Source organism: Thamnophis sirtalis, unplaced genomic scaffold (genome assembly GCF_051295495.1).
Source record: "Thamnophis sirtalis isolate CommonGarterSnake01/CBP01778 unplaced genomic scaffold, rThaSir2_p1.2 scaffold_6, whole genome shotgun sequence".
In the NCBI taxonomy this organism is placed as follows: Eukaryota; Metazoa; Chordata; class Lepidosauria; order Squamata; family Natricidae; genus Thamnophis; species Thamnophis sirtalis.
Genome location: NW_028261386.1, coordinates 63690406 through 63705283, shown reverse-complemented (window position 1 = coordinate 63705283; position 14878 = coordinate 63690406). Strand labels below are relative to the sequence as shown.

Below are 14878 nucleotides of genomic sequence, written 5' to 3'. Positions count from 1 at the left end.
TTGATCTTTTTTCAGTTTAGACTATAGCATTTTGGAAGAACCTGATTAATTTTTTTTAAACTTGTTTTTATTTAAATCTTTAAATACAATAGTAAAAACCAGCACAAACTCTTAGTTTCCTTGGTTATATGGGATATTGTCGTGGGTTACCAAATCTTAAATGGAAGAGTTCTATAGGTGCATTATCTTCTATTGCTTTTAGAGTAAGAAAATTATAATAGGTTAAAAAAAAAACATGCTTTTAATGTTCTCCTCACACATGTGGGAATTGTCTCCAAACTTGAAATCCTTGCTAGCATCTGTGGAACCTCTGGGTTTGCCAGCTGAACAGGTAGTTGAAACCCAACTTTTAAATGTCTCATTAAATAACACCTGTTATTTTATTTCATTTTAATTTTTTTGTTAGGAATAAACAGGAAATTGAAATCAGATTTACAACTGCTTATTGTATTGAGCCTCAAGGGCCTAACATTTCCAAGGCAGAGCACATTTGCAAATTTAACAAAACCACCTATCAAGCATTGATAGCCTCAGGCAAAAATGCCCGAAAAGTGAAGTTAGGCCTGGTACCACCAGGAAGGGATAGTCTATTTAACTTGGGTAGTATAAACATCATGACCAAGTTTCACTTTGTCTCCCCATTTAACCCATTATTTTCTGCTGCTGATGCCGTTACCAGACCCAAGTTTCTAAAGTTTCTACTCAAGTTCCCCATTTTTTTGCCTTTTGTTCATCTCTCTTCTTTACAACACAAATAACCCAATGACTTAAAAACAATAGACTACACAAAATGAACAACTAACCTGGTTGAAAGGTCTGACACGTACTGCTACTTTCACACTGTCAGAGTTTGGCATCTTAAACTCTTCAAGGAATTAAAATATAGTGTACAAGCACCAGTTATATCCGGAACACTGCTTGGATAATTCTTTTAAAAAAGATGGTCTGCAGCACAATTACTTGGTGCTTTATATCTAATACATTATTTATATCTTCACTTGTCACCTGTCTAAGGTAACTGATAAATTATTTCTAAGAGGAGCTCCATTAGATTAGGTTGACTGCTACTGTGTATTGGTCTTCAAAAATACACCTGAATGTTGATAAACTTATGTAAAATTCTATTTGAATTATTTATGCACTGTTTTTCTCTTAAACTATAATTTCAATTCAGCCTTTTTACATCTTTTTTGTGCTGCAATGATAGGTCGAATACTACAGAAGAGTATTTCCAGACAAATTTTATTTTAGCAAAATTGTGGTAACATTTCTCTAGTAACCACAAAATCTATAAAACATGCATCATCTCAAAATATCAAATTTGAACTAAATTTAAGTAGATGAAATCCCTGAAATGCTGTCCCTTGTTGAATACTTGTGACAATATAAATACCTTGAATGTTAAGAACCTTTTGCTGATGCATCAAGTTAAAAAAAACAATTGAGGTGAGATTTTGTTTTCTAAATCAAAGAGCAGCTTTCCCAAGTTAAAACAAATACAAAAAAATATTGCACAGCTTCAGTACAATGGTTTACATTCTGACTTCTTCAATTAAATACATGTTGAATAGAGAGAATAAGGTTTTATTTATGATGGATAACTTCTAGTATTAATTCCCATGAGGTCAACATATTTTCTAAAAATTCTAAAAGTGTGAAATTTAAATTTTAAAAAATTTATAAGATCAAACTTTTTTTAAAAAAAGAATGCTGGCCTCCCATCAGAGGCACCAACAGTGGAAAGTCGTAATTAAAATCCCCTTTGGGTCATTTGCATTCTGCATCCATATTATTCTCTTCCAAAATGTAGTGGACAATAATCATTAAGTATACATTTTTTATTTAACATTCCTAAAATATTTATTTACATATTATATAAATGTACGAAGTATATTATAAAATAGAAAACTGCATTGACTGAAGAAATCACACTCCATACGGAGTTACTTATTGAAGATCTTTAGTTCTCTGAAAATTTACAATAATTTATATAAATTATCTTCCAAATTAGATGATTTTTTTCTTAATATTCCACACAAATGTGATGACTTTACAAATATTGGTGTACATCACACATTTTTAAAAGCAGTTATAGCATCTTCTTCCGTACAACTGGCTTTGGGTAGCTAGACAGTCTCTTCTCCTTCCTACGAACAGTTTTTTGAACAGCTTTTTCTGTTTTATCCACAGAATCCCCTTGCTTTTGTTTGGTTTCATCTGCAGGGGTGCCAAAGGGCGAAATGAACTTGATTTCCATTGCTGGGGGTGACCAACTACTGTCTTTCCCTAAGATTCTGTAAGAAAAGAGAACATTTTTAAAGCTAATTTAACTATATCTGAAAACACAGTAACAAATCAAGTTGAGAATTCACATTGCAATAAGTAAATATTAAATGTATCAATGTGCCATATTTCATATACAACTAATTTTGAATTTTTTTTTCATATATATTATTTTTGAAGCAGGATAGGAAGAATATTGATCTATGGTATTAGTGAAGACTCCTGAAAATACAGTGAAAAGCCAAGAAAACAAATAAAGAAAAGCCAAGACTATTGAACAGATCATCCAGAATTCTCACTTGTCACAAATGAACAAGCTGAAATTATCCTCTTTGGATACATCATATAGCAGTGATGGCTAACCTTTATGGCACCGTGCCAAAAGCGTGTTTGCGCAGCCATAATGTAATGCACATGCAACTCCCTTGCAACCCCCATGCCTGCACATGTGACCCCTGTGTGCAACCCACCCCCATGCATATGCGACCCACACGTGTGGCAGAGACCCAAAAATCAGCTAGCTGGTAGGAGGCATGCGCGCATGCACAGCAGAACTGAGCTGGGGCGATGGCTTGTGTTCCCGCAGAGAGGGGTCTCTTGCCACCTGTGGCACGCGTGTCATATTTTCGCCATCACGATTATATAGCGTTATCAGCTATCTTGAAAAGATTATTATGAAAAAACATGGCAAGAAAGAGAAGGAGATGACAATAAACAGCAAGGAGGATGGACTTGATTATAATGGTGAGGACTGTACCATTGAAATAACAGGTTAGGAATAGATTGTCATGGAGAAAATGTATGTGATCTCTAGCAGCTAAAAAGGACTTAATGTGACAATCATTTTTTGAAACAACTATTTTAGAAAAGAAACCATTACATACTTTCTTGTTTTTGATCTTGTAGCTCTGCTTTTAATATTTTGCTTTTCTAAAGCCTCTACTGAAACAGCATGCTTTTCTTCTTTAACTGGCAATTCCTAAGAACAAATAATATTAAAAAGGCAAAACAGGAAGGCATTGTCTCTATCCTCTAGCTTTTAAAAGTTTACTTTAAATCCAAAATAGATAAATCCCATAAGACCCTTAATATACAAGATAAACAAAATAAAATACATTTTCCAAGTATTTGTTGAAGATGACCAACTGTTAGCAAATTGAAAAATCATAAATAGTGCTTTGGAATTGTTGTCATACTGAAAGTGAATATTAGAGGGCTAGGAATTAGACATCCAATGAATGGTCTGCTATGGTAAAATGATACAATGAGCAGTAAGTTAACAGAATTTAATTATCAACTTTGCCTATGGTATATGAAATATAAGAACATTTGAATATATACAGAAGAAATGATCAAATTACTTACCAGATCTTCCACAATCCTTGAAATACTGGACACCTGCTTTTTCCTGGACCTCAGGACAGGGGGTGAGAACACGAACTTAGAAGCCAAATCTGTATCTACACCTTTGAATTGAACAGGTGTCACTGTTTTTTCACCTAAAAGCAGAAACCATAAACTTGACTTTGGAAATAAACATTTGAGGCACACAATTTCAACCACAATCCTGCATCCAGCAGTTTATCATGTGAATCAACTACAAGGGTCCATATTTAGATGTCCCAGGATCTGTTTAATGGAAGAGAAAAAATTTAAACCCTGGACACTGTAATACTATATAACTCATTTTTGCATAGGTCCCATTTGAACTGAAAACCAAAGGATGGCATCTTATTGCTATCAATAGTCTGGCACAAATTAAGCCAAACCATATTTCCTAAGTAGAAAATTAATACAGGGAGGAGTGATTAATCCCCCAACTAGCACTGAGGCTTTGTAGGCTCTTAGAACTATTTTATATTTCAGAGAAATGTTAGGCTTCATTTTCTCAGTTTAGCTTAGAAGCACTCTTCCTTTAGTTTATCCCTCTCCATCAGTTAATAAATAGAGGTTACCTCTCTTCATTCACAAAAAAAAATGAGGGTTGGTCAGTGGAAAAGACAACAAAACCTGAGACAAAGAATCAAGAGGCATAAAGTGTCTTAAGTTCAATCCTTCCCTTTTTCTTAACACTGAACTTGCGTGTGTGGAGGTTTTGGTTAGGATTCCAACCTCTCCCCAATTGCCAGAAACATTACATCTGGAATTTGTTAACTGGATGGCTCTTTTTGATCAATTTAATTTTTTCAGCATCTGAAACTTAGTTTGAATCAGCACCCTACTTTGTTACCAGATGTTATGATGCTGACAAGAAAAAAATCAAGACAGCATACCTGTCTTTGGTGCGACAGTTCTTCATAGGTTTGTGTATTTTTCTATTCGAATTTGGGATCTCTACCATTAGTAAATGTATCAATAAACACAAGCACATTTTTATTCACTGCATATGCTTCAGAAGCAAATATAGGTAGCCCTCAACTTACGACCACAAGTGAACCCAAAATGTATGTTGCAAAGTGAAAAATTTCTTAAGTGAATTTTGCCCCCGTTTACGACTTTTCTTGCTACATTTGTTAAGTGAATCACTGCAGTTATTAAATTAGTAACAGAGTTGTTAAGGGATTCTGATTTCCCCATTGACTTTGCTTGTCAGAAGGTTGCAAAAGTTGATTACATGACCCCGGGTCACTGCAACCGTCATAAATGTCAGTCAGTTGTCAAGCATCTGAATGTAAATCACGTCACCAGAGATGCTGCAACCGTCATAAGTGTGAAAAATGGTCATAAGTCACTTTTTTCAATCATTAAGTGAACTGTGTAAGTCAAGGACTACCTGTACAATTTCTGTGAATTTCCTCTTCCCAAGTCCTTTTAGCCACGCCATAAATTACTTTCCTGCAGGACTGTATCTGGAAAAGGCATAATCTATTTTCAGCAGAAAACATTTTTCTGGCTATGTATCATGCAGCACTCTTTCTAGACTTGGATCAACCCTCATGCAGAGCAGACAATTTGACTATCCTATACAGAATTTCTGAAGCAAAATTTCAAGTACCTTTAGTTTCTTCTGTGAGTTTAGTAAGAGGAGGAGAAAAATAGAAGGTTTCATTTATATCCAGGGAAAGTGACTGTTTTACTTTCTTTGGGGTTAATCTTGTCTTCTTAATGCTACTAGCTTGGTGTGTCAAAGTTTCTTTTATTTCGCCAAGCCTCAGCTTGGCCACATCTGTAGTCTCCGATTCCACTTCATTATCATTTGCTAGCAGCAAATGTTCTTCCTCTCTACTTGTCTCTGAGACAGAAGGCAACGTACTCTTCTTTCTAATTCTAGTTATCCTAGCCCGCCTGTTTTCAGACTTCTTTTCTGAAGCTACTGCCTCACTTGGATGAATAACACATTCTTTTAGGTTAGACTTTTCTATATCTGTTTTCGCTACACTTCGAGATGTCGCTCTTGAGGATCTTCTCTTTGGGGTTTTCATTATAGAAGTTTCTAGAGAAGGTAAATGTCCCGAGGTTGTAGACAGATGTACAGCCCCACTCCTAGTATTGCGTTTATGGACTGAGGACACAGCATCTGAAGAAGATAACCGAGACAAGTCCAGTTGTGATTCTGCCGAAACATTCGAAGAATTTTTTCTTGGTCTACCTCTTTTACGTCGTGGTGGTTCAATACGTGATGTTTCAATAAGACTACTTTCTTGATCAGAAACTGATTCTGATGTACCTATTCTTTGTATTCTCTCTTGTTCCAATAGCTGTGATTCATTTGATTGCATGTCATGTTTAAAAGATGTTTCTGGCTGACTGGTCTTTCTACTTCTACTCTTTTGAACTGGACTAGGTGATGGTAGCTTCTCAGATGTGGTTTCTGCCTGAGTCGCTACTTTCAATACGCCATGCTTTCTTCTCCTTCCTCTCTTGGGTGATATGGACAGCTGCTTTCCTTGAGGTTCGACCTCCTGATCTGAAATTACATTTTCTGCAAGTTGCAAGGCGATAGCTTTTAGTTTTGTTGCACTTTTAGGAGTGACTGTCATTTGTATTGTATGATCAATAATAAACTGATTACTATTTTGATTTCCTACTACGCTTCTTGTAATTCTAGGAGTCCTCTGGCGAGCAGAAGATAGATCACTGCGTAGATGCCCATAACGTTTCGATACACTTTTGTTTGATTTTCTAATTCCACTCCTTGTGGTAACGGTTGCCAGAAATGTCGGTGAAACAGGACGAACATTTTCTGAGATTTCTAACTCACTCTTCATTTCCTTCACATCTCCAATGGGAAAATCAGGAATTTGGAGAATCTGCTGTTCTTGAGGTTCTTCCGAATTATATGGTAGATTTTCAGAAATGTTTGTTGTCGTCTTTGTTCGCCTAGCACTTCTCCTTAGGGTGGGAGTTGCCAATATAGTTGGTTTATTTTTCTTTGTCAGTGATTTTTCATTACATGAGATATTTAGACTTTGATTTGCCTGATCTGTTGAACTTATACCAGGCATCAAATTTTCAATTCTATTTAAGTCTACATCACTATTTGTGTCATGAACATTTTGAATAGGACCCTGGGATAAATTTAATACTTTCTTGCTTATGCTTTCATGAAGAGATTGTTCTATTATCTCAGCTGAAAATTCTTTACTTCTTGTGTCTTTGATTACATCTAACAGATTTTCAGCAATAGCCATTTGAATTGGTTCAGGTACATAAGGTAGGACTTCAGCAGTATTCTGTGGTATTTCATTACTAGTTACTGTGGACACAGAATTGGTAGTAAGTTCTTGGTTGTTGCTTCTATCCCCCGAGTCTGGGCTGGCTGGTTTCAGAGAAGCATGCAAACTTGTAGAGTCTTCCATCTCAGTTTCATCATCACCTTCTAATATTAAAGAAAAATTATTCTGACACAGAAGTTCTCCATCTCTTTCAGTAAATGAAGATTCAGCACTAGCATCTTTTTCAAGCAATTCAGATTGTTGTTCTACACTGTCACAGTGATACTGAAATTTGAGATTGCTTGAGGAACACAGTTCATTGTATGGGATTTCTTCTTCTATAGCTTCTGAAACTTGTATCTCATGTTTTCCGTCTCCCATCAGCTAAAATAGAAAACACATAAATTGAATTCTATTACACAGTATTTTTCAAGAAATATAATAACCATGAATAACTGTTCTTCAAAATTTCAGATTTTCTGAAGTTATACTTCACTGGCTAATTCAGCAATCCATGCATTGGTTTGCAAAGTAACCCCAGCAAAAATGTTCAAAAGGAAATTGTATACTCTGGCTTCCCAAACTTATGGGAAGCTATTGCTTCCTATTTATAATAATTAGGAAAGTTTTTTAAAATCATTTTATGAATATACACCATGGTTGCCTCCTTTTTTCTTTCCTAATATTTTTTCCCCTACGGGTGCAGGATCTACTTTTTTGGGATGAACTAAATGTTGATCCATTTTATTGCAACAGGAACTGACTGGCTGGCTTGTCACCCGAGTCTGATGTCATGGACCAACAGAGTGACTGGTCCAAAGTCATCCAGTTGGATTTCATGCATAAGGTGGGATTAGAACTCACAATCTCCTGATTTCTAGCCTAATGCCTTAACTACAAGACCTACTAGCTTGTCATCCAAGGATATACAGTAGTATAGAAATTTCTATAGTATAGAAATTTGTGGCCCCTACTAGTAACATAGGATTAAGTGTGATACCAGTTTTCTAATCATGTAAAAGTGCTATAAAAAGAAGTTAACTTACATCCACTTTTTGATTTTCAGAGTCAATATTAGGCAATGTTTTTTCTTGCAGGACTATTAGATGTTCCTCTTGGATTGTTTTTTCCAATTCACCTTCATCTATTGCTTCTCTTTCTTCCAGCTCATTTTTTGAATGGATACTGGCAATGTCTTCACTATCAGGAATACTGATGACAGCTGAAAAAGTGATTTTCTGACATTATTTGATTTTATTGTTTCTGAATGAAATCTTTACTGATAAATACTATGATTAGACCCTTTAACCATATTTTTCATCTTTCCTTTATAGAAATGTAATAATCAAATTTGTTCTTGCCCTTTATACATCATAAATGCTAATATTAAATTATTTCTCCTCAAGGGATAAGCAGAATGAATATTTATTGTGTGTTCATCCTATAGCAAGTGATATTAAAGTATCTGTTCCACCATGGAATACATCTTTTTCAAAAATGAACATTAGCCGCCTTTTAACTCTTTGCAGCAAGATTACAATGACCTACCAGTATTGTTGTGTTAAATTTTTGTCTGTTATACAAATTTCACAAGTCTGTACACATACAGTATTTTTAATCAGCTTCCTTCAAGATATAGGAACAGACTCTTGGTAGAGCATAGATGCAATAACTTTCTATAACGCATCTGGGTAATTTAAAATGCAGATTAATATGGTTGACTTTTGAGTGGTTTTCCATGAAAAAAATATGGAACAAAACATTTTCACTCAGTAGTTTATACTTGCAAAGTCCCACCTTTTCAGGAGATTCTACAAGTATTAAATTTTTATGCTTAAAAAAAACCTGACCTACTAATATTATTCCAAGTTGATAGTTTCAATTTTAATTTGAATAATAAACACTCAATTCTAAGTAACTGATGTTGAAAAGAATTATGGACTGAAAAAGCAGTTCAGTGAAGAATGAAATTAAACAAAATCCTTATTAAATTTGCGGTGATTATCACGACCAGTAAGTGGGACTGGAATCTCAGTAGTTCAGCGAAATGGACATTCATGGAAACTCATGTGAACAGTTTTGCTCAACAATCACAATCTCAACACTCAGTTGCAATTGTTAAGAGATCTCCTGGGTCGTAAGGCAGATGGATCAAAAGAGCTGCCTGCCAAAGGATTTCAGCATAGTGCAACTCTTTCAGCCAGCCCAGACAGAAAAAGGGAAGTCCTCTTGGCAAATGGCAGCAGAGAAGATTGTAAACGGTAGTCACATGATCGCCGGGTGCTTGGCAAACAGTTGAAAGTGTGAAGAGGCTGCCAAGCACCCAGAATGTAATCATGAGATTGCAGGAAGGTGTTGCAATGGCCGGAAGTGATTCACAGGCCACAAAGTACCTTTTCCAAGCCCATCATAATTTCAGACTGGTTAAATGACTGGTTGTAATTTTTGGAAAATCTGTATAATTAATTTCTTCACTCAAATATAATCTATATGTGGATTCTCAAGTACAAATCATTGAAAGAGCGAACTGATCAATACTTCATTAGCTCAAGTACTGAAAAACTGAAAACTTTTAATCACGTGAAAAGTGACTAGATTTCATTTTTGGCTCAGTAGAGATTCAAAATCTCGTGAGTAAAAAAAAAAAAGTAAGAGTATCACAGTATGCAATTCAGTACAAACATATTTTTCATCCTTTCATTTTTACCATTTAGGTCATGGTGAGAACTACAAAGTTGATGGCTGAGGTGCTACTGATACTGTCACCGAGTATGCTGCAGATTGATCTTGTACAGAGAGTGCTCAGGAACAACAAAGTGGAAGAAATTCCAGGACCCTCATTGTAATAAGGGAATATTAAACCTCTGAAGCTACCTAGTTGTTGAAGAACTCTCAACTCCCTCCCATGTGGGGTCTCCCTACAGCCTGAGGTGCCCTAGGAAGGCAAAGGAGCAAGATCATAATAGCCAGGCCTATTAGTAGCTGACAAGAAGAGGGGAATGCAGCCCTATGACAGTGCCTTAGAACTGCTACCCGATCCCAAGAATGCAACATTTTCTTTCTAAGGGAGGGCTCATAGAGTCTGATATCAGCAAGCTGCACAATCACTCCTACACACACCTGCGTATAAGTTGCCATCTTTTGGTCTGGGATACTGGCAAACTCTCATTTCAGCTTTATTTTTACATGCAGCAAAATGGGCAGGCAAAATTGCTACTTTCTTCAGCAATACTTTTTGCTAGCTTACTCTTTCTTAAAATCTTGCTAGGCTACCAAAAATGTTTTGAAAGGCTGCGTTTGGCCCATGGAGTTTAATATCCCTGATCTAAATTATGCAACAACACTGTACAATTTGAACAGCATCAAGAGAAATCAATGATAGAAACAATTAAAATACTTCTTTGAATTATCTGTTTGCATTAATAATTGAAATAGTTTAAAAAAAACCTAATTTTAAAAAAGCTATTATCAAGATATAAATGTTCAGCTTAACAGATTTTAGGCAAATATATTGTATGGAAAGCCAATCTTGAAAATACAGTAATATGCTTCCAGCATTTTATGTCTCCTGAAAGAAGATGTGAAAAGAACCACTTCATTATGCTTGTTCCGTTTGTTTGATATTCAAAATACCTACATTCTCCATCTGCTCCTTCCACCTTTTGAACTTGGCTGTTTGTTTCAGCAAGGAATCTGTTGTCTTCCAACAATGGTAGCATGCTGGATTCTAGGGGATTAGTTGCACTATACAAAAACAGAAACAGATACATGCATATAAAGGGTCATTCTTTTTAAGATTCTAAAAAACATAAAACTTTAAAAATATTTTTGTTGTATACTATTAAATCATGTACGACTATTTAATTATATTGAAGGAATACACACAAAAAACCAGCCTGGCCCTATTGCATAGAAATTGCTATTGTGTGAAAGTTATGCCTAACTGATGTGCACATTTACTTAAAGTGTGGGTATTAATAAGCATCTCTATTAGGGAAACAAGCCAGACAATTGCACCCATGCAATTTACTTGTGGTTTGCCGTGGTCTTCATCTGGAATCCTTTTTAAACTTCCAACTGTAGTCAAATATTCTGGAATTCTCAGCTAGTTTCTCATCCACATAGTAACTGAGACTAAATCTGATAAGCTTCTGAAATCATAGATCAGCAACATGCTGCTGCCTGCTGAGGCATTATTCAATAGCAAATAAGCCCCAGTCAGTAGTTTAAGAATATAGGCTAAGGGCAACTACAAAAGGAGTCATTGCAAGAGGAAGCTTTCTCTTGTCTGCTTGACAACAGACCACTGATATCAGAGTCACATTTTATACCCAGACAACAGTCTGAAGGCTTCATAGATTAAACCTCTTGAATTGAATTAATAAGTCAACCCTGAAGTTGTCCACAACTTTCAACATGGACGCAATCTTATTCTGCAACTCACCCAGCTCCCCAAACATGACAAACCCACTCAAGTTAACTCAAATATTTCTTTATTAGAAGCACCAGCAGCCCTGGCGAAAAGTTTCTCTCCCACCCCAGGATAACAAGTCTATCCAACAGGGAAACTGATAGTTGTCTGCCACATCTATTCATCTCTGTCCCAAGCCTTCTTTCCCCAGAGCTAGGGTGGGGCTCCGCTAACAGTGGTGGCTGTTCCTTCTCAAGGATCGGCCCATGGATTTCCATTGTTCTCCTCTGTCTTTTGCGCAACCGACCTGGGAGCTGTTGATTCTTTATCTGAGGACTGATGGATGGCCCAGGCTCCGCCTCTGTCTCTCTCTCTGCCAGCTCCATGCCCTCTTCACCCTCAGAAGGCTCAGGTTGCCTTGATGCTGAACCTTACTCCTATGCCTCCTCCTCCTCCTCTGATTTGGCTGCTGACAAGCCACAACTACCTACTAGAAAATAGCATTCAATTCTATCTGGATAAATCATAATCATGAAAGATAAGAAAGTGGAATTTAAATTTAAATGCAAACTACCTCATCTAAAATTTTGAAATCATACGGGACATATTTACCATTCATTAGAAGGCAAAAAACAGACTATGGTGTCTTGGTCAACCTTCAAATGATCCTTTGGAAACGCTTCATTCTCAGGAAATGAGCCACATTTCTTGTCATCTTTTTCATTGGATTCTATGGACAGTAAAAGTTAAAAATTCTGTATCCTCTATAATGAAATTTTTCCAAAAATACTAATTCATCATTTTTTTAAAGGCCTAAATATACCTCCCATTTTCCAAGCAACATAATACTGGTGGAACTTAATGTTCTTACTCAAGTTACAACAAAAAATGAATTGAAGTCAAAATGTTTACCTTGGCTTAGCTGACAAACCCCGTCCTGAATTGCTATTGACTCTTCCGAAACCCCGGAACATGCAATATATCAAGATTGAATTGGCTCTAAAAGACTGAGACCCAAAAATCTGACCAACTGTGCTGAATTTACAGATCAGCTGGGCTATTTACTATGCTTACTGGTTTCTAGTCCAATGCTCCATATTCAATTTAATAAACATAAAATTTGTATAGAGGTTAAAGCTGCATTTGATTTTTCAGAGCTGCACTGAGGATTGCATCCCAAGTAATAGGTAGGGCCAAATTATTTTAAACATAAAGATTATTAGAATTCATAAATTCATTTTCATAAAATTAATAGATCAAAATAATATTTTTAAAAAATTGGTTTTAATCTCACCTTGAGATAAAACTTTGAAGAAAGCAGGAATAATACAGCTGTGTCACTGCTTTTGTCTTCTTCAGCACTTCAATGGTTTATTGTGGGTGAAAACCCAGAAATTTGTAAACCATGGGATAATAATTTAGCACTATGTATGACCTACTTTTCAATAAACTATGGTTGTGTTTTTGGCACAATACGTGAGTTCAACCAGCCTAGAGAAAGTTCTGTATGTGCTAAATATTTTACTGAGAGTTTGATCTCTTACACACAGAAGTGACTTCTTTTTGCTATAATGTGCAGATAATGTAATGAGTAATGCTGCATCACGTTAAAATATTGCTTGTTCTCCAAAGAGGATGAAATTCATGGTATTCATGTCTATCAACATACAGTAGGTGATCTACTACCATGGGACACTGAAATGGCTACAATTATTTGATTTTATTAATACCTTTTTTATCTTAATAAACACAACAAAAGGCTGTTAGTTTCTCTGCACATTTCCAGGACAAATATTTTTATTTATAGTTCAAGATAACAGAAGAGTTGTGTAGTGCATTTCAGATGCTTTGAGAGAAGGGGAGAAAAACCATACCAGAGATCTTTTGCTGTTTCTGAAAGTTCTCTTTCTTAATCCTCAAGTCATCTACTATTGTGGCCCACAGTATTTTAAACAATTTGCTTTAAATCATGGCTATGCAATGGTGGGATACAACACATTCTCTGATTTTCATATCCCTTCTACCGGTATAAATTCTCAGGAGCCTGAGTGTTCCTTTCTAGGTCCCCTTCCCTTTTTCCTGACACAACAATGTCTTTTTTTAAAGTTTAGATCCATCTGAATTCCCCAGGCACTGACATTGTTTTAATTCAGACTTCTCTGCATTCCCAAATACCAAGAGTGTAAGGTTCATCAGCTTACTTACTGGGTATTTTGTTCCACCTTCAAAGGTTCAAATCATAGATAATAGAAACAAATGTAAGATAATACATCTTCTGTTTGGAACACCAGTTTTACCAGTGTTCAAAAACCAGGGAAAAATCAGATAGGATCTCTGTTCTGATTCAATATGACCATACGTCTTAGCTCCTTTCCATCATACCTGTGGATAATCAATATCATTATACATACCAGCTGATTGGTCTATATTTGCAGATGTTTGCTGCTCCATTACAGGTTCTTGTCTTATATCAATTACTTCTCTCTCACTTGATCCTGATAGGTCTACAATTTCTCCAGAGGAAATAGCAATTTGCTGAGAGTCTATGAAGTTACTGTTTCCAAAGTCAACTGATTTTGCATCATGACATTCTAAAGTAATGTATGCTGGTTTCAAACCAGTGTCATTAACTTCTTTGGAGACTTTAGTTTCATTCAATTGATCACTTGTTATGCACTCTGATGATTGGTCTCTTTCTTCAAGCTCTTCTTGGAGGCTGTGACCTGAAATGGAGGAAGTCTCTCTATTCTTAACCCAGTTTTCTTCCATTTGAGCTTCAAGAATATATTCAGATGTATTTGCATTGTTTATTTCATGATCTGTCTCCTAATAAGAAAAGGAAAAGAAAAAAAATCAATAAAAGAAAATCTGACTATACAAAGTGAGAGCCAGAATACTCCACCATCCACCCATGTAGATATGTGTGGCTTATTTGTCTAGGTTGAATTAAAGTTAATAAGTAAATTACAATTTATTTAAAGGACTGCTGATTTCAACACGGAACTCTGTGTCATGTGAACATATTGCTTAGTAATGGCAATCCTGGCAGCTGTCCTAACTCTAGATGTGTAGGTGGTTAAATATATGAGGAGCATTGGGGCGCTACAGGTTAGGGGAAACTCTGGGAAGATGAGCACAGGCCACACACAAGTTGGGATATTTCTGAAGTGGGGGAGGTGGGGGAGAATAGAGGGGAAGAATATGCTAGGCTCAAGGTTTTCTCAGTGCACTGAAGCTCTGGGTTTGCAAGGACCCAAGCTGCAGCATGAAGCCCTTCACGGTGCAAAGCCCAGTCCAGCATAACAGTGTGATGGGGCGTCTTGGATACACCAAGAACCCATAGCTACTCCAGCCCAATCCCAGCTGCCCTCACCACACTGCACTCCAAAGTCTTTGCCCTCTTGCCTTCACGCTGCCATTTTTATGCTCCTGTTGCTTACGAGATGTGACCAGTCTGGCCTTTTGTGAGGCTGCTGCTGGCCATCTTAGCCCATCTTTCAAGGGTCTTGTGAGGAAACTGCTGAGCAGC

At 36.4% G+C, this 14878-nt stretch overlaps 1 protein-coding gene across 1 annotated transcript in view; it reads right to left on the bottom strand.

The window, feature by feature from the left end:
• Positions 1 to 1225: 1225 nt before the first annotated feature.
• Positions 1226 to 14878, bottom strand: part of AHCTF1 (AT-hook containing transcription factor 1) — a 54719-nt gene continuing 41066 nt past the window's right edge. Inside the window, exons 29-36 of the mRNA XM_014052311.2 lie at positions 13761 to 14175; positions 11962 to 12079; positions 10576 to 10682; positions 7985 to 8160; positions 5279 to 7322; positions 3649 to 3782; positions 3168 to 3262; positions 1226 to 2294 (exon numbers count right to left, since the gene is read on the bottom strand). Coding sequence (XP_013907786.2) covers positions 2090 to 2294; positions 3168 to 3262; positions 3649 to 3782; positions 5279 to 7322; positions 7985 to 8160; positions 10576 to 10682; positions 11962 to 12079; positions 13761 to 14175 — 3294 coding nt within the window. The 3' untranslated portion in view covers positions 1226 to 2089. The remainder of the gene's footprint in view (positions 2295 to 3167; positions 3263 to 3648; positions 3783 to 5278; positions 7323 to 7984; positions 8161 to 10575; positions 10683 to 11961; positions 12080 to 13760; positions 14176 to 14878) is intronic.